This window comes from Paralichthys olivaceus, chromosome 1 (assembly GCF_024713975.1).
Source record: "Paralichthys olivaceus isolate ysfri-2021 chromosome 1, ASM2471397v2, whole genome shotgun sequence".
Classification (NCBI taxonomy): Eukaryota; Metazoa; Chordata; class Actinopteri; order Pleuronectiformes; family Paralichthyidae; genus Paralichthys; species Paralichthys olivaceus.
The window spans coordinates 12,987,324-13,006,111 of record NC_091093.1 but is presented as its reverse complement, the minus strand read 5'-3'; the positions used below and the strand labels follow the sequence as shown (position 1 = coordinate 13,006,111).

Below are 18,788 nucleotides of genomic sequence, written 5' to 3'. Positions count from 1 at the left end.
TCTTCCATAAAAAGCACTTTTACTGTATAGTTTAGGAGCAACACTCATGAATGCCACCTCAATCATCCCTTTTGGGTTTGATACACTTCAGTATCATATATATTCACAACTAAGTAAGTAAGTAACTAAGTTTATTTGTATTCAATTGAATTCAATTTTATTTGTATAGATGATAATATACATTATATCAAGGCACTCAGACCTTTAAATCGAATTAATATAGAGAAACCCAACAGTTCCCACAATGAGCAGGCACTTTGGCGACTGTGGAGGGAAAACTCCCTCATTAACAGGGAGAAACCTCCGGCTGAACCAGGCTCAATGTGGGCGGTCATCTGCCTCAACCAATGGGGTGAGCAAAGAAAAAGGGGGAGGAGAGGAGAGATGGGTGGAAAAAGGGGAGAGAAGAGAGAGTGATAGTGGCCATAGAACATTTCGAGAGCAGAGACGTCATGAAGTGCTTTCCAGGGTAAAATAAGCATATACATGAATAAAAAACTAAATGAGTCTGCTTTTTAAAAGTTTCCAGTGTCCACAGATCTTAAGACTAAAGGGAGAGAGTTCCAAAGCTTCGGAGCCACAAACGCAAAAGTACAGTTTCCCTTTGTCCTAAGTCTGGATTGGAGGACAGGTGGAAAGTAAGTTACAATAATAAAGACGAGACGATATAAAAGGATGAGTGAGTTTTGCAATGTTTCTCAGCTGGAAAAAACAAGAACAAATCAGACAACTAGCCGAAGACAGGGACAACAACTCCATTATTAGCTTGTTTGACAGGCTGTAACCAGACACTTTTATACGTGGATTCTTACACTTATAATCTGTATTGTTTTAACTGTTACTCGTTTAAATATAAAAAAAAAGATCCCAGGTCTAAACCTTATTTTATTCTGGTGGATTATTTCCCACATTGTCGCTTGAATTGCGTGAATCATCTTGCCTTCGTTATACTCTTTGACTGTTCCGGGCTCAGTGGGACGCACTTCACAGGAATCGATGGCCCAACATTTCCAGTAGAAGCTTTTAGTCCATATCAGGAAGAGAGAGAGAGAGAGAGAGAGAGAGAGAGAGAGAGAGTTTGTGTGTGTGAGTGAGAGAGAGAGAGAGAGAGAGAGAGTTTGTGTGTGTGAGTGAGAGAGAGAGAGAGAGAGAGAGAGTTTGTGTGTGTGAGTGAGAGAGAGAGAGAGAGAGAGAGAGAGAGAGAGAGCAGCAGGATATAAAGGACTCATGTTTGGATTGTTGATTTCAACAACTGCAGTAAATAAAGTTTCAGCTACACAGGATCTACAGGATCTACAGGTAGGCAACATCTATGTCACCCGAACATGTATCCGAGGTAGTTGTTGTTTTTAAGGAAGAAACTGTGTTTGTGTTTGCTTTCAGGCGAGAAAGGATGTTTTTTATTTGTCTGCTGATTCTAGCGAACATAACCACTGTGATATCTCTCCCAGGTACGTATAATAATATACTGTACATGTGGATGAGTTTTTAAATAAGTAATAACCTGTCCTCTCTACCTGCGACTACAGGGGTTGGTAATGAAACACATCTGAGCTGCACCAACGACTATGACAAACGTGTTTTGTGCGTTTGAAGCGCAGAACTGCTCCGAATATACTGTGACTGTCGAACGCATAGGCTTTGACGAAGTTCGGTGAGTTGATGACTTAGTACTGGGCCAGTGGATTTCAGTGTTTAACTGTGCATTTTAAGTTTTGGTTCCAAACAATTATAATTAAAATAATAATAAACTGTATTTACAGGACACACTTAAAATCCTTATTACAAAGTGCCTCTGGGCTCAACTGCAAAATCCCTGTCCCCTTTGGTTATTAGCATGGCAGGTGGAACGGTAAAAATACCTCTGTCAGAGGAACTCATAGAGTAAGTTCTCATTCATACAGGAGTAAAATATCAAAGATAAAGCTTGGACAGAGGCCAGGGAGACCCTTAAAATTATTTAGTCAAATCTTTAACACTTTAACAGGATCGATATGATAAGATCTCTTAGAGCCTGGCAGCTGAGAACTGAACACATCTTATTTCTGCTTAATAGCAGCTGTTTCAATAATTCAGACGGGATGAGATGAAGGCACATAAAATGGTCTCTGTGTCTTAGTTAGTGTAGTTAAGAACAATCATAATTTTGAAATATTTTTAGCTGATAAAAACAATATTGTACAAGCTTAGTGGTGTGCTGCTCACAACTCAAATTGTTATCAAACCAGAATAGTAATAATGATTGTTTAGATTGAAACTGTAGTTTTGTAAGCTTAACAATACTGCATATGTACTATGCTGCCCTCAGTATATGTGCTGTGATACACCTCGGCAGTTAGGCAAACTCCCTCTTGACATCACGACTCTGAAGACAGTTGTCCTTTGTCCACAGGTTTATTGACGTAAGAAAGAGTAAAACTAAAACACACAAAGGGCATAATGAATACAAACAAAATTCTTTCTCTTTAACCTTACACATACACACAATGTAAATATACTGATTCTTCAATGAAATGAATTGCTTTGTTTAACTGCTACTTTTTATGAATTTACTGCTGATTTACCTACATATGTTCCTGTCAACCACTGTATTTTAACATATCATCGACTATTTGTTCTGTCATAGTGGAGTAGTCATTAACTATAATGACTCGATGGACTTTGTGCATGAAACTTCCCAAACTAAACATTGTCACAAAAATAATCACCTGCGATCATAAGTAACAATAAAACAAATCAATACATACCAACGATGCTATCAAAAGGCATAAGATGCAGGCAGACTCAACTGGATTGGAAAACTACTGAAAACAGGGGCTCTGAGCCATGCTCCTCCTTCTCTTCCTGAACATAAGTCACCTGACACGTTAAAGGACATTTCCTGTTTCAAAATAAAACGTATAACATTACGATTTAACCATTGTAACAAAACATGTACTATTACAATCAACTGAGAAGCTAGAAACGTGATATATTCAAAGCATTTGGCACCTTCTCTTGTATTCCACAGAGAACACGTTTGCATTCCTAAGCAGTGTGAATCCCAGTGTTGTTGCTCTGTTGAAATGATGATGATTCCCGGGGTGGATCAAAACGTAACGGTTTGGAGAGGAGACAGTGGAGTGGAGTCCAAAATCTTCAATACCCAAACAAGCTGTAAGTTGGCTGCTGCTGGATGAAAAGTCCACAAATCTGCAGCGCCCAAAAAAACTGATGGAAGGAAGGAATAGCAGTGGACTATTATTATTATTCAAGATGCTTTCATCTCACTTTTCTTATCCCTGTTCTTCCACAGTTAAGCCCAGAACCCCAACAATCATATCAGTGAGCGAAAGCAACACAAGTTTTCAAGTCAAGTGGAAAACCAACATGATGGACTTTATCAGCCAAACATTGAATGCTGTTGTGATGTACCGTGAAAAAGGAGAAACAGAAAAGGTACGAGAGGCGTCAGAGGAACACTGTATTACTCTGAGATCATTCGTCCTGGACATATAAATACACAGACTAGGCAAAGGCGATTGATTTCTTGTTTCTCTATTCCAGGTCACAGAGTTGTTCACACCAACAACCATTGGCGACCTGAGTAGCTATACAATACCCGGTAAAGATTTAAAGCCAAGCACGACATATCTGGTCAGTGTGAAGAGCTACACTGATCGCAGTGGCCTGTTCAGCGACAGAAGCAATGAGTTTGAATTCACAACTCGTAAGTTTGTTCTTCTGTAGATTTTTTTATCACACATTATGGCAACGTGAAGAGGGTTACAACAATAAGATAAAAAGTGTTTCATAAAGAATTTACCAACCCTACCTTTATCCCTTACTAAACAAATATAATTAAATCTACAAATTGATCAACAGTTGAATTTTAACCATTAACCTTGATGTTAAATTCATCTATTGACATATTAACAGTAAATTGTAATGATGATGCTAAAAGAAGAGTTTGATTGTTCACTACAATTTACTACAATTATTAAACTGACATGAGAGTGTTCGAGTTTATGGTGAAAATACTTTTAAACTGAAGGTGACTGTGTGTTTGGAGAGTAAGCTCAACCATGTTAGTTAGAGAACGATATGTAATGTTTAGCTCGCCATCCTAGTAATGTTAACAATAATTCTACACTTGACTGTGTATGTCAATGTGAGTAACTTCTTTGTTAATAATATGTTAGATTATTTTCTATAAGTAATGTTCGTGCAGGTGTTGCACTGTTTGAGCTGGAGTTTGTTATTGCGGCAGTACGGTAAAGTAACATTGAATTAAAATAGTATGATAATATTACCACAACAAACACCGATTATCAGAAATATGCAGAAATAGATTTATTGTGATTGACTGAAAACTGAACATTTAACATCATATATGCATTTTGAGTTGTTTAAAGAAGCGTAACATCAGCGTATTGGTGTTGATGTGTTGTAATGTGTGACTTCAGTGAAAACTAAGATTGTCTGCTACATTTAGTTTTTTGCATTAACCTTAAGCAGACCCTACTGAATATGCCATTCATGTGTTAAATAAGTGAACTTGCTAAATTTAACTATTCGTTTGTCACATGAAAATAAATAGTAGGAAGTGTTTTTTACCAAAACACGAAGAGAAGCTGCAGGATGGACACATGTATGTTTGCATTTGAAATGGAAAATAAATCAACCCCAACTGTGAAACTTGCCTGGACAATTGACTTCTTAATTGCAAATTGTACAATCCAACTGAACTGGTGCATCAGTGGCCTTTTATCTTGAAGACAACATTTTCTTGACAGATTGCCACTACACTTTAACTGTGAGGTTTTGGCATAATCCACTGCCAAAGTCCCTTCTACTGAATAAAATTCACCCTGTTCATTTAAATTTGATGTACAATAAAAATGTTATCTTCCATAAGTAGTTATGAGCCTTATACCTTTACACTTAGTATTACACTAAGTATTTTATGAACCTACAACAGGAACAAGTATTATGTAGTACTTTTATGGTGTAGTTTAGTAGTAATCCACAGTCAACATCCCTTCTACAGAACAAAATTCAATATTCAATATTTCATCTGAAACTGCTGGTATAAATACTATGGAGTACTTTCACTGTGTAGTTTTGGAGTAATCTACGGTCTATAAGTACTTATACTAGAGAACAAAATTCAGCCATCTAACTTTTATTCCGAATCAAAATAATTTCTTCCATAAAAAGCACTTTTACTGTATAGTTTAGGAGCAACACTCATGAATGCCACCTCAATCATCCCTTTTGGGTTTGATACACTTCAGTATCATATATATTCACAACTAAGTAAGTAAGTATATAAGTTTATTTGTAGTCAATTGAATTCAATTTTATTTGTATAGATGATAATATACATTATACAATATATATACATTATATCAAGGCACTCAGACCTTTAAATCGAATTAATATAGAGAAACCCAACAGTTCCCACAATGAGCAGGCACTTTGGCGACTGTGGAGGGAAAAGTCCCTCATTAACAGGGTGAAACCTCCGGCTGAACCAGGCTCAATGTGGGCGGTCATCTGCCTCAACCAATGGGGTGAGCAAAGAAAAAGGGGGAGGAGAGGAGAGATGGGTGGAACAAGGGGAGAGAAGAGAGAGTGATAGTGGCCATAGAACATTTCGAGAGCAGAGACGTCATGAAGTGCTTTCCAGGGTAAAATAAGCATATACATGAATAAAAAACTAAATGAGTCTGCTTTTTAAAAGTTTCCAGTGTCCACAGATCTTAAGACTAAAGGGAGAGAGTTCCAAAGCTTCGGAGCCACAACCGCAAAAGTACAGTTTCCCTTTGTCCTAAGTCTGGATTGGAGGACAGGTGGAAAGTAAGTTACAATAATCAAGACGAGACGATATAAAAGGATGAGTGAGTTTTGCAATGTTTCTCAGCTGGAAAAAACAAGAACAAATCAGACAACTAGCCGAAGACAGGGACAACAACTCCATTATTAGCTTGTTTGACAGGCTGTAACCAGACACTTTTATACGTGGATTCTCCCGACACCTATAATCTGTATTGTTTTAACTGTTACTCGTTTAATTATAAAAAAAAAAGATCCCAGGTCTAAACCTTATTTTATTCTGGTGGATTATTTCCCACATTGTCGCTTGAATTGCGTGAATCATCTTGCCTTCGTTATACTCTTTGACTGTTCCGGGCTCAGTGGGACGCACTTCACAGGAATCGATGGCCCAACATTTCCAGTAGAAGCTTTTAGTCCATATCAGGAAGAGAGAGAGAGAGAGAGAGAGAGAGTTTGTGTGTGTGAGTGAGAGAGAGAGAGAGAGAGCAGCAGGATATAAAGGACTCATGTTTGGATTGTTGATTTCAACAACTGCAGTAAATAAAGTTTCAGCTACACAGGATCTACAGGATCTACAGGTAGGCAACATCTATGTCACCCGAACATGTATCCGAGGTAGTTGTTGTTTTTAAGGAAGAAACTGTGTTTGTGTTTGCTTTCAGGCGAGAAAGGATGTTTTTTATTTGTCTGCTGATTCTAGCGAACATAACCACTGTGATATCTCTCCCAGGTACGTATAATAATATACTGTACATGTGGATGAGTTTTTAAATAAGTAATAACCTGTCCTATCTACCTGCGACTACAGGGGTTGGTAATCTGAGCTGCACCAACGACTATGACAAACATGTGTTTTGTGCGTTTGAAGCGCAGAACTGCTCCGAATATACTGTGACTGTCGAACGCATAGGCTTTGACGAAGTTCGGTGAGTTGATGACTTAGTACTGAGCCAGTGGATTTCAGTGTTTAACTGTGCATTTTAAGTTTTGGTTCCAAACAATTATAATTAAAATAATAATAAACTGTATTTACAGGACACACTTAAAATCCTTATTACAAAGTGCCTCTGGGCTCAACTGCAAAATCCCTGTCCCCTTTGGTTATTAGCATGGCAGGTGGAAAGGTAAAAATACCTCTGTCAGAGGAACTCATAGAGTAAGTTCTCATTCATACAGGAGTAAAATATCAAAGATAAAGCTTGGACAGAGGCCAGGGAGACCCTTAAAATTATTTAGTCAAATCTTTAACACTTTAACAGGGTCGATATGATAAGATCTCTTAGAGCCTGGCAGCTGAGAACTGAACACATCTTATTTCTGCTTAATAGCAGCTGTTTCAATAATTCAGACGGGATGAGATGAAGGCACATAAAATGGTCTCTGTGTCTTAGTTAGTGTAGTTAAGAACAATCAGAATTTTGAAATATTTTTAGCTGATACAAACAAGCTTAGTGGTGTGCTGCTCACAACTCAAACCAGAATAGTAATAATGATTGTTTAGATTGAAACTGTAGTTTTGTAAGCTTTACAATACTGCATATGTACTATTACAATCAACTGAGAAGCTAGAAACGTGATATATTCAAAGCATTTGGCACCTTCTCTTGTATTCCACAGAGAACACGTTTGCATTCCCAAGCAGTGTGAATCCCAGTGTTGTTGCTCTGTTGAAATGATGATGATTCCCGGGGTGGATCAAAACGTAACGGTTTGGAGAGGAGACAGTGGAGTGGAGTCCAAAATCTTCAATAGCCAAAAAAGCCGTAAGTTGGCTGCTGCTGGATGAAAAGTCCACAAATCTGCAGCGCCCAAAAAAACAGATGGAAGGAAGGAATAGCAGTGGACTATTATTATTATTCAAGATGCTTTCATCTCACTTTTCTTATCCCTGTTCTTCCACAGTTAAGCCCAGAACCCCAACAATCATATCAGTGAGCGAAAGCAACACAAGTTTTCAAGTCAAGTGGAAAACCAACATGATGGACTTTATCAGCCAAACATTGAATGCTGTTGTGATTTACCATAAAAAAGGAGAAACAGAAAAGGTACGAGAGGCGTCAGAGGAACACTGTATTACTCTGAGATCATTCGTCCTGGACATATAAATACACAGACTAGGCAAAGGCGTTTGATTTCTTGTTTCTCTATTCCAGGTCACAGAGTTGTTCACACCAACAACCATTGGCGACCTGAGTAGCTATACAATACTCGGTAAAGATTTAAAGCCAAGCACGACATATCTGGTCAGTGTGAAGAGCTACACTGATCGCAGTGGCCTGTTCAGCGACAGAAGCGATGAGTTTGAATTCACAACTCGTAAGTTTGTTCTTCTGTAGATTTTTTATCACACATTATGGCAACGTGAAGAGGGTTACAACAATAAGATAAAAAGTGTTTCATAAAGAATTTACCAACCCTACCTTTAAAGTGTCACGCACTACCAATATTTTTTATCTTATTCAACTCCTGAAATGTTCATAGTTAAGATCCTGGAGAGTAAGGGATATAGACATCCATTTTTAGAACATAGGACAAGATGGTGAATATCCCTTGTACGTCTGAAGGTCTCCTGCACAAATTAAGTTTCCAACTACCAGTAGATGTGAGTAAACAACTAATTAAAATTATTTAGTAAACTGGGACATGATGAACATCACTGGTGCCTGCAATTGCTGCACGATGTGGTCACTCAAACCGAATCAAATTAAATCATTAGACTCTTTAAAGGTCTGATGATGCTAACATCTGCTGACGCAGCTTAATTTAAAGATTACAGGTATTAAATAGTAGCTCAAGCTGTTGTGGGACACATAACACAAGTCTGGTTGCATGTTTAAAGGCATGTCCCACTCTCTTTTTAAATGTCTGTATTTCATCTGTACAAATTGTAAACTTCCTTCTTACTTATTACTTCACAGCTGCTGCCCCCCATAATACCAATACCCTGCTCTTGGCTCTTGTCCTCAGCCTCAGTACTGCTGCAGTCCTCATCGCCACTGCCGCATTTGGCTGTTTTGTAAAGTAAGTTGTGTAGATAAAAGATTGACTTCCCTGTTTCTCTGTCAGCAACTTGAATCTACATCTGTGTATGAAAGGTGCTAGTTAAGTGAAAATGTTTTTTTTCTGTGACTCCCTTTGTCATGGGTGACATTTTGTTTTTTTCATGTTTGATTTTAGGGTGAGGAGGACGTGGGACAACTTTCCAACTCCAAAACTTCTTATACATCCATATGCAGAAGAGGTGAGACACCCTGTAAACTTGCAGCTCCAATAGTTACATATATTTATTACCTCCACCGAGTTTGTTTGTTGGTTTGTATAAATTTACGCAAGATTACACAAAACCAACTGGACAGATTACAGATAATAATCAATGGGGGAAAAATTGGGCACATTTATGGAACTGTTATCTATGAGTGTATATAATTTGTTGCAGCTTGATTGATTGGGAACTGTTGGGCCTTGGCAGAGGTATGCACTCTACTGAGTGCAGTTCTAGTTTTTACTAAATTAGACTTAAACATTAAAGTTATAGTCATTAAAATTGTCATAAGCTCATGCTATTTATCTTTTGCATTTTTTTCCCAGCAGTAGACAAATCTATATTTGAAATATATTGAAAATTGTCATTGTTAGTGACTGATAAGTGGCATTTAGGGACAACCCATGCCCTGTTCTGCATTTAATTCGATTGGGTAATCAATCTTTTTTTAGATCAAAACTCAAGTTACCATGACTACCACAGGTGTCTCAAAATCATTGTGTAGTGAGCCGCTTCATTCTGTCCAGCAACTTGAAGAAATCAAATTTAAAATGTCTTTTCAATAGTCAATAGTTCACGCAGAGTCTATTGGTAAATTATATTTCCAAACTGAGCCTTTAACGGAAAATGTTCACGTTTGCAGCTTTAATTGTGGTCATCCTTTTTGTTTCCAGCTCTTGAAGCCCCAGGCGCCCATCAACTCCTCTGTCAGTGTTGAGCCCCTTATTCCAGATGACAGCAAATCATGGTGAGTATGGCTGCATTGGTGCATCAACAGTATAACACATTCCCCTCTATGGGATGTCTATGAGATTATTTAGGCATTTTATTCTAAACTTGTTTCTCTGTAATCAGGTCGAAGAGGTCACTGACAGACTCTAGCAGCGGGAAATTACAGCAAAGCAGTGGAATCGGCAGTGGCTCCTCCTGTCTCAGTTATGCTAACACAGAAGCGCCTGACATTCTGGCCAGTGTTCATGATGCCCTCAGTAAAGCCTTCCCCAGTATTAGCCCAGTATCACCTTCAATCTCCAATCTGCTCAATGAATCCAACCAAGCCAGTGGTTTGATCTCCGTTCCCTGCTCTCCCTGTGAAGAGAAAGCTGTGGAGGTGAATTCTGGATCATCAGACTTCTTCAATGAAAGCTATTCACTTTTCATTTCTAGCCAGCCAAATCAAATTAGGATAGACAGCTCTAAAGTCCAGAATGAGGCGGAGATGGTTTGTGACTCTGCGTACCATCCTGTTGAGGGCAACATGGTGACCTGCCTGGACCAACGAGCACCAGCTTGTCCGCTTCTTAATTTATCTTTATTGGGTTCGCATCTAATGCCTACAGAAATGTCGTATCAGCAGTGCAATGCATATTCAGGGAAATTATCATATGAAGAAGACTCCAGTTTGTTCTCAACCTCTAGTGGCACAGACACAACCGCCTCCTGTGATCCTGCACCCAGAGTTGAGGCTGGGTATGAGACCCATTACGAGGGGGCTAGTGGGATGACGAAGCCAAATGAAGAAAGGGAGGGGGCCACCATATGTGATGACAATACCAGCCAAGTGCCTGCTGTCTCACACAGCTGTCCTCCAGTGGGTGATGCCTACCAGCCATTTCTAACTGTAGTGGGGTAGCCTGCGAGAGAGGAACCTCGAGGAATGCTGTGAGCTCCAAAGAGCTTTTCTCTCTTTGCTCTCTGCTGACATGCGGCTGTAAGGAAGCTGTGTAGAACAGATTTTTTGGTTTTTTTGTTAACCATCTAAGGTAGACTTACTATAAGCTTTGAGACTGATTTGCCATTGCAAATAAAATCAAGGAGAAGTACTACACTACCCACAACCCTCAAGTGTAGTAGCAACTTCTCTGATTGGCGGAGCTTGCTGTTACCATGGAAATGTTAACCACAACAGCAGAAAATCATTTAGGCTAAGATTGGTTCCTTCAGCATCACTACACTATACACTATTTACATACATGCAAAACATCATCGCAAAGGTTTATGGGATGTGTAGTTTCTTCACTCATAAAATAATTACTTATGCATACTTCTGTTCTCCGATATTTGTTTAGCTCAGAATGAAATGCTTTATGGTCTTGACTCATCTTGTTGCTGGTCAGCACTATTTCCAGGCTTTAAACTCTTTTCATTAGGATTCTCTGAAACATCAAGGGAGAAATTGAATGGGAAATTTACTTCCAGAACCTGAGCTTTTCTAAATGGGGGTTGTCACTGTTACACTCTATAAGGGTCATTGTTAGGTTTTTGAAGAGATTGTGCCAAAAACTGTTCAGAAGGAGAATCTACACAAGCTTGGATAGATTGGTAATTGGTCACTGGATTTGATGAGCCAAAGAAGTTGACTTTATTTGTACAAAACATTTTCTGTCAGAGAACAGGATGCGGTAGTTTTGAGGAGAAAGCTTTTTAATTGTGTGAAGAAAAATAGACACAGGGAATGAATGTATCCATATCTCGCATGCGATAGTCAAGTAAGGCAGTTTTTTAAATTCAAGTTTTGTGTTTTGGCAATGAATCTTGATTTTCAAGAGACCAGAAGTGACTAACGCCTGTGTCTAAACAAGCCTTGACAAACAACAGTCATGCTTCGCTGCCAGCTTTCTGAATTGTAAATGTACTTCCTCATAGCTCTTCTCTGGAACTGATGAGACGCTTCCACAGAAACCCACACAAGCCTCACAGAGAACTCTATGCATATCACCACTGTCATGAAGTAGCCTCGAGACAACGTGTAAATCACTGTTAAATGTTATTATTATGGGATATTTTTGTTCAAATAAATATCAACGCTGAGGCCTGTGTCTTTTTGGTTATTGTTATGCTGTAAAACAAAAGACGCATTTCTATTTACCTCAGTTCATCTCAGACACATCTGAAATTAACATTTAAGTAACTGGCACAAATATTGCTGGACCCAGTGAGAAAAGGCTTTTTGTGTCTCACCATAACAACAAAAATGTCCAGTCATTTTTAAAACCAACTGACTGATTCATTGGTAGAGAATTGCACAAAAGGTTTTTCCTTCCTTAGTTTGACATGTCGAAAGAAATGTGTTGTGACAGGGCAACATTTGTAGAGAAATAACCAAAAGCATTCTTTTAAAGGTACAGTGTTGAAATTGCCTGTTGCAACACCTCTCACCTCACCCTCCACTTCCAAACATAAAAAGAAACTGAGGTAACCTTTGTCACAACAGCTCAGGAAGACTCACCAAGGACCCCCTCAATGTAAATATAAAGTATTTAAATATAGAGGGCCTTTTCTGGGGTAAAGAAACTATAATTCATAAAATTTAGATGAAATGAACTAGTGAAAACATCATGAGGATTATTCTAAATTAAATATCTGCCAATAGATCTCTTTCACCTAAGTCTTACACACTGGACCTTTAAATAATCTTAATTGAAAAAGTAAATTAAATCCCTTACTAAACAAATATAATTAAATCTACAAATTGATCAACAGTTGAATTTTAACCATTAACCTTGATGTTAAATTCATCTATTGACATTATATTAACAGTAAATTGTAATAAATATATAATCATATGTAGTTATTTCTGATGCTCATCTGATAATGTAACTGTGCTGCACATTCTTCTTATTGATTCATTGGTAGAGAACTGCACAAAAGGTTTTTCCTTCCTTAGTTTGACATGTCGAAAGAAATGTGTTGTGACAGGGCAGCATTTGTAGAGATTGTGTAGAATTTTGCGATATCTAGTGTTGAAATTGCCTGTTTCAGCTGAACACTCCTCACCTCACCCTCCACTTCCAAACATGAAAAAGAAACTGTGGTAACTTTTAATCGTCACAAAAACTCAGGAGGACTCACCAAGGACCCCCTCCATGTAAATATAAAGTATTTAAATATAAAGGGCCTTTTCAGGGGTCAAGAAAACTATAATTCATAAAATCCAGATGAAACGAACTAGTGAAAACATCATGAGGATTATTCTACATTAAATATCTGCCAATAGATCTCTTTCACCTAAGTCTTACACACTGGACCTTTAATTAATCTTCATTAAAAAAGTAAAGTAAAAGTAAGTAATTAAATCCCTTACTACACAAATATAATTAAATCCATAAATTGATCAACAGTTGAATTTTAATCATTAACCTTGATGTTAAACTCATCTATTGACATTATATTAAAAATAAATTGTAATAAATATATAATCATATGTAGTTATTTCTGATGCTCATCTGATAATGTAACTGTGCTTCACATTCAAAAAATATTTGGGTATGAAAATAAGGTTGAGTCTATGGATGCAACATGTGAGGCAATTCATTACAGTAACTCAGCAACCTCCTGGTGGCCATACATATAAATACACACCATTGCTGAAAAACAACACGATCACTGGCATTAACCCAATAGGTGACCTGTGTAGAATTAAATTAAAATACTGATATACAGCACATTGGATTTACCACGTGTTTTATCTGTGAAAACGTGCTCATGCAGTTTTATACTCACATGGGAACAAGATACTGTATTTCCTGTATTTCCTGTAATTGGAGAGGCCACATAAGGAGTGAAGAAGGTTTTGATTTGAAGAATCTAGGGGAGGAGCAATGGTGTTCCAGAGTAACCTCTGATTTAATCTCAGCTCCATTGAAAGTTTCTGTCAATGCTGAAAGTCCCCTCACGCGTCTGCACTGTACATCTTTTATTGCACACCTGACGCTTGGACCACAGCATGCAGCAACCAGGCCGGCTGAGGCTGAGGCCGTGGCTGGAGGAGCAGATTCATTCTGGGAGATATCCAGGGGTCAGCTGGCTGGACAAGGTAGACTCCTGCATCTCACCTTCAAAGCCCCACACACCAACACACAGCACCACACACCAGCACACAGAACCACACACTAACACACAAACACACACACACACCTGGAGATCTACATTGATATACTGTACAACTAAGATTGAGACAGAAAACAAATCTGGCAACAATAAGACCTGATCGATGTTTTTACTCTTTATTCTGCAGTCAGCACAAATCTTCCAAATCCCATGGACACACGCTGCTCGTCATGGCTGGAGTATTGACCGAGATGCTACTCTCTTCAGGAGTTGGGCCATGCACACTGGTAGAACCCCTCAACTGCACTTTCATCACACAGTTTTTTTTATTGACTCCTCTGCTTCAATCAAGTGTACTTTAGCTCCTTATAATTCTCATCTCTATAGTCACAAACTAATAGGACTGCTGGGATTGTAACCTCAGCACTGCATAGGGCAATAGACTCAAAATTACTATTAGGCTGTTGATAATATTTATGATGTCAAATTATATAATAATGTTCCAAATCAGTGTTGAGTGTCTTTAACTGTATTCCATTGCAATGCTTTTAATTAGAAACTTAAACAACTTTTCTTTTAGTTTATATGTGTAAGTGTTTTTTACACCTTTATATGCAGTATAGAACAATTAAACAAACCGTTTATCATACACTGAGACCTCACACTTTTACTTAATGATTTAATTAAAGAAAATAATTGTCCTCAGTAAAATGCAATTTTTGACCTGCTTACTCTCAGATATGTTTGCAGTATAGAGCAAACATGGTTGTTTTGTTTAGTCCACATCTTTCTAGATCTACCACATTCCTAGCATCATCCTACTTTGCAGCAAGATGATCCAGTTCATTTAACTGGCATCTTCTCTTGATGTTCAGGACACTTTAAAAGTAATCTCTGATTAGCTATTTATAGAAGCCAGATAAAAACAACTTCTTTGGATTACTTTGTGTACATAATCCACTAATGATTTAAATTAACTTCATAGAATCTAATGTGAAGTGTTTTTGTTTGATCAACTCATCAACAGATGTTTTTGCTTTACAATGGGTTCTGAGCATAGACGCCACACACACACACACACACGTGCGCGCACACGCACGCACGCACACACGCACGCACACACACACACACACACACACACACACACACACACACACACACACATCTGTCTTGGGAAAGTCATGGTTTGTGACTTTAGCAGCATCACATCACATGGGAAAGCGCCACTTTACTTGCTGTGAATGTGCACAAGGATCATGTTGCGGACAAAGTTCAACAGCTCAATAATAATGATATCATCAGCAACATGAATAATACAATAATAATAAAACACAGAACATATAAGGATCATTAGTACAGTTTTTCAGAGGTGAAAATAGCTGCTGAGTAAAGTTTAAAATAGCTGCTATTACCTCTGCTCCTTGTTTGTGTTCTGTAAATGATCCAGTGGATCCTTTAAAGCTCAGCAGTAGATGAAGTCACTTGACTGTTCAGTTGATGATAAGTGGTTTGTCATGTTATTTGAGTCAAAGTTCTTACAGGGATGACTGAAGATAAAAACATATGACAAACCCTGACATCAATTTATTAACTCATATACCTGATGTTTATTTTATTTAGCTGTTTAATCAATGGATAGATAATTGTCATAAATAACATCTATGTCACAGACAGTGTTAACAATCATAATTTACAGTTGTAAATGATTCACACTGATGAATTTTATCTGTTAACAAATAACAAACCTAGAATTGCACAAACCTCTGCCAAAGCCCAAGAGTCCCCTTATGAGTACACATTTAAATTCACTCAATCTGGATTTTTATTTGGAGCTGCACCAAAATGCACAAACTCATAAACAACTCATCTGTCCCCTAAACATATCAGATCTTTTTTTACCATGATCCGAGAAATATTCTCTGAGAAATCAATGAAAATGTTGCTAAATGCCCTATCTTGTAATGTTAAAGGAAAAACCCTGGTTTCACCCCTGATCCGGATCCTTTTCAAAGTTTAGGCAAGGCAAGTTTATTTGTGTCTCACATTGCTAGGCAATTCAAAGTGCTTTACATAAAATACAAAAGGCATCATGACAAATTGTAAAAGCAGCATAAGACAGAACAAGAAAAAGAAGCATTAAAGAAGTTACTAAAAAAGTAGAATAGAAATAAAGGATGAATAAATAAAATACCAAATAAGAGTGAAAATAACAATGCAGTTTAATCACACACACACACACACACACACACACACACACACACACACACACACACACACACACACACACACACAGATTTAGGTCTCCATAACATTAGTAGTGCCTGGACTACACACATGCACACTTTTGGACCAGTGTTTGTCCCCATGCTTGTTTGCTTTAGGACGCTACCATCCAGGCAAAGACAAGCCAGATCCCAAGACATGGAAAGCAAATTTTCGCTGTGCGTTGAACTCTCTGCCTGACATCTTTGAGCTGCAGGAGCACAGCAGGAAGAGAGGCAGCAATGCCTACAGAGTCTACAGGATGCTGCCCAGCACACAGACACAGCGACGCAGGAGAGGTAGGACATGCACGTAAAATGTCTGCATTACTTCAAATTTGTCTCAGAGACCTCATGTGCTGTCCTGTTCACCTGCAGGGCTGCGGTCCAGCAGGCCCAGAGACAGACAGGCCAGTTTAGGTGATGGTACATACACCGTGCACACTTGGCAACCCACAACAACAAGACTCAACTCAGACACATCACTGAGGGTTGAGACCCCTGCAGAGGACATATCCAGCAGCTCTCAAACTCACGGTGAGGTTTGTTGTTGTGGATGTTGATTCTAAAAGATGTTGCCTAATAAAGATGATGGTTGTTATGTTGATGTGCAGGGATGTGGGAGGCTGAACCAGAGGAGCAGGAACAGACTGAGGCTGTGTTTAAGGTATCAGACACTTAACCTACTGACTGGCAGCAAGTTTTGTTTTTCTGAGCAAACATTGTGCAGTTCATCCTCTTGTGTCTACTATAGCTGATGGACCATTTGAGCAACGCTGACCTCTGGAACCAAAGTGGGGAACAGAGAAAATGGAGAACACACACACTGTGGGACCACTGGCACTGTAGGGGACTATATAAATATACATACATATAAGCATATGCATATACTATATAAATATGTATACATATTTATGTACGTATACACATACACATATACATATAGAATACTGGATTTTTTCCACTGCTAAATTTCGAGTACTTAGAATATCTAAAGTAATAAAGGCAAATTAACCAGTATGGTATAACTAGAATATTTGAATACAGTGATAAAGCAAGGTTACTGAACAAATATAAGGAACCTTGCATAATAGTCACAATATACAAACACAATATGTACCCAGACACAACTTTTGCACCTCTACATGGTTCTTGTAGACATCTAGAAGCTTCCTGCATCTGTCGGCTGGTAGTTTGTGCCACGTTGCACAAGCTCTCAGTCAGCAGGGGCCCTTTTATTGGCAGATTTGAGCTCTTTCCAATGGTTTTCAATAGGATTTAGGTCAGGGCTCATTGCAGGTCAGTTTAAAACTGTCCATATTTTCCTCTTCAGATATTATTTTGTGCTGCAGTGCTTTTTGTCAATATCCTGCTGAAAGTCTTCGCCCCTTTAAACCGGCCCATTTGTCACCAGGCAACACATAACGTCAATATTACATTCTTTTACAATTATGCAAGTTAGGCATTTTGGTGACACGAAATATGTTCATCTGCATTTATCTCTTTAGATATTCTGAATGATGTAAATTAAATAAATGTAGCAAATGCTAAAGACAAAAATGTGGAATTGTGCGAGTATACAATGAATAAACAACAGAAGTGCAAGGTATATGTTTGTGTGTTTGTGTGTGTGTGTGTCTGTGTGTGAGTAATCACGTAAAGTAGTAAATCTTTGTTACATTGGTGTTCAAATGCTGTTTTCTGCTCTGCAGGTGCTGGTGATGATAACTTGTACTCTCTGCACCAGGAGAACCACACTGATCTGCTTGGTCCAAATTACTTGAAGGAGCTCTCTGATTGGTCCACAAATCAGCAAACCCTGATGCCGTAGCTGTGGACCAGTGGTTCTCCTGTTGATTGAACTAATAACATACGTGTGTTGTTTCTTTTGGCTTCCTTGCTAACCTTCAGCTTTTTTCCTCCTGCTGTCTATCTGCTGAGCTGACCACTGAAAGAGAGAAACAGGAGAGGAGATGAGCGGACAGATATTTTTGCTTTGTCAGTCAGTCGGTCATTGTCTCTGCCGAGCACGCTGAGATGAGGATCCAGTTCCAAGCCAAGCTTTTACTGAGCGTCATCATCATCATCTTCACTGGGGTTCACGATGGTTCAGTGGCTCAAACTCACTGAAGTGACACCAAGCTCTCACCACAGCTCCCAGAGTAAACAGATATCATTTCAGTACAGGCCATAGCTCTACTCTGAGTGTGTTTAGACAGCAGGCAGTGAAATAAAGTACATGTAACTAGGATTGTGTGCTGAGTGGAGTTTAAAGCTGACGTATGTTTTCACTGTATACATAGTACGTGTGATTTCTCCATTAGATACTCGTCCTCATTTTTTATGTTCTCATATTTCCACGCAATATAAAGTTATTACCAACTTGATCTGCAATTTTAGAATCTGAAATGTTTTTGTATTTATTTCTATCCTATAAAGACATTATGGTAAGTGACAGCACAGTTCAGGAACATAAGTTGATAGAGATGCATCAACTCCCAGTTCATATGAAAAGTCTAGATCAGCCCAAGCCCATGGACGAACAAAGGAGGTTATGTGTGTGATTATAGGCTACTGTCAACTCTTTACTTAATACATGCGTCACATGCAAAGAA

General features: G+C 38.5%; 3 protein-coding genes across 6 annotated transcripts; all 3 read left to right on the top strand.

Annotated features, from left to right (window-relative positions):
• Nucleotides 1–1,003: 1,003 nt before the first annotated feature.
• LOC138407194 (uncharacterized) lies at nucleotides 1,004–4,677 on the top strand. 2 transcript variants are annotated; one of them, XM_069522057.1, is made up of 6 exons: nucleotides 1,004–1,299; nucleotides 1,384–1,451; nucleotides 1,530–1,654; nucleotides 3,011–3,156; nucleotides 3,296–3,438; nucleotides 3,547–4,677. In XM_069522057.1, the coding sequence occupies exons 3-6, from the start codon at nucleotides 1,569–1,571 to the stop codon at nucleotides 3,727–3,729; spliced, it is 558 nt and encodes a 185-aa protein (XP_069378158.1). In that variant the 5' UTR covers nucleotides 1,004–1,299; nucleotides 1,384–1,451; nucleotides 1,530–1,568; the 3' UTR covers nucleotides 3,730–4,677. The 2 variants fall into 2 exon arrangements, with proteins under 2 accessions (XP_069378158.1, XP_069378155.1); XM_069522054.1 differs by lacking the exon at nucleotides 1,530–1,654 and having other exon boundaries at nucleotides 1,026–1,299.
• A 949-nt stretch (nucleotides 4,678–5,626) lies between these two features.
• Nucleotides 5,627–11,893, top strand: LOC109624836 (uncharacterized). 2 transcript variants are annotated; one of them, XM_020079753.2, is made up of 10 exons: nucleotides 5,627–6,398; nucleotides 6,483–6,550; nucleotides 6,629–6,746; nucleotides 7,438–7,583; nucleotides 7,723–7,865; nucleotides 7,974–8,136; nucleotides 8,739–8,841; nucleotides 8,998–9,061; nucleotides 9,757–9,830; nucleotides 9,938–11,893. In XM_020079753.2, the coding sequence occupies exons 2-10, from the start codon at nucleotides 6,493–6,495 to the stop codon at nucleotides 10,713–10,715; spliced, it is 1,647 nt and encodes a 548-aa protein (XP_019935312.2). In that variant the 5' UTR covers nucleotides 5,627–6,398; nucleotides 6,483–6,492; the 3' UTR covers nucleotides 10,716–11,893. The 2 variants fall into 2 exon arrangements, with proteins under 2 accessions (XP_019935312.2, XP_069378110.1); XM_069522009.1 differs by lacking the exon at nucleotides 6,629–6,746 and having other exon boundaries at nucleotides 6,237–6,398.
• Nucleotides 11,894–12,015: 122 nt separating this feature from the next.
• On the top strand, nucleotides 12,016–18,788 carry LOC109624945 (interferon regulatory factor 1-like). Of its 2 annotated transcripts, none has more exons than XM_069522044.1 (8): nucleotides 12,016–12,327; nucleotides 13,808–13,898; nucleotides 14,100–14,199; nucleotides 16,294–16,473; nucleotides 16,552–16,710; nucleotides 16,788–16,840; nucleotides 16,928–17,018; nucleotides 17,886–18,788. In XM_069522044.1, exons 2-8 carry the CDS (start codon nucleotides 13,809–13,811, stop codon nucleotides 18,002–18,004), a joined length of 792 nt encoding a protein of 263 aa, XP_069378145.1. In that variant the 5' UTR covers nucleotides 12,016–12,327; nucleotide 13,808; the 3' UTR covers nucleotides 18,005–18,788. The 2 variants fall into 2 exon arrangements, with proteins under 2 accessions (XP_069378145.1, XP_069378152.1); XM_069522051.1 differs by lacking the exon at nucleotides 12,016–12,327 and adding an exon at nucleotides 12,918–12,950.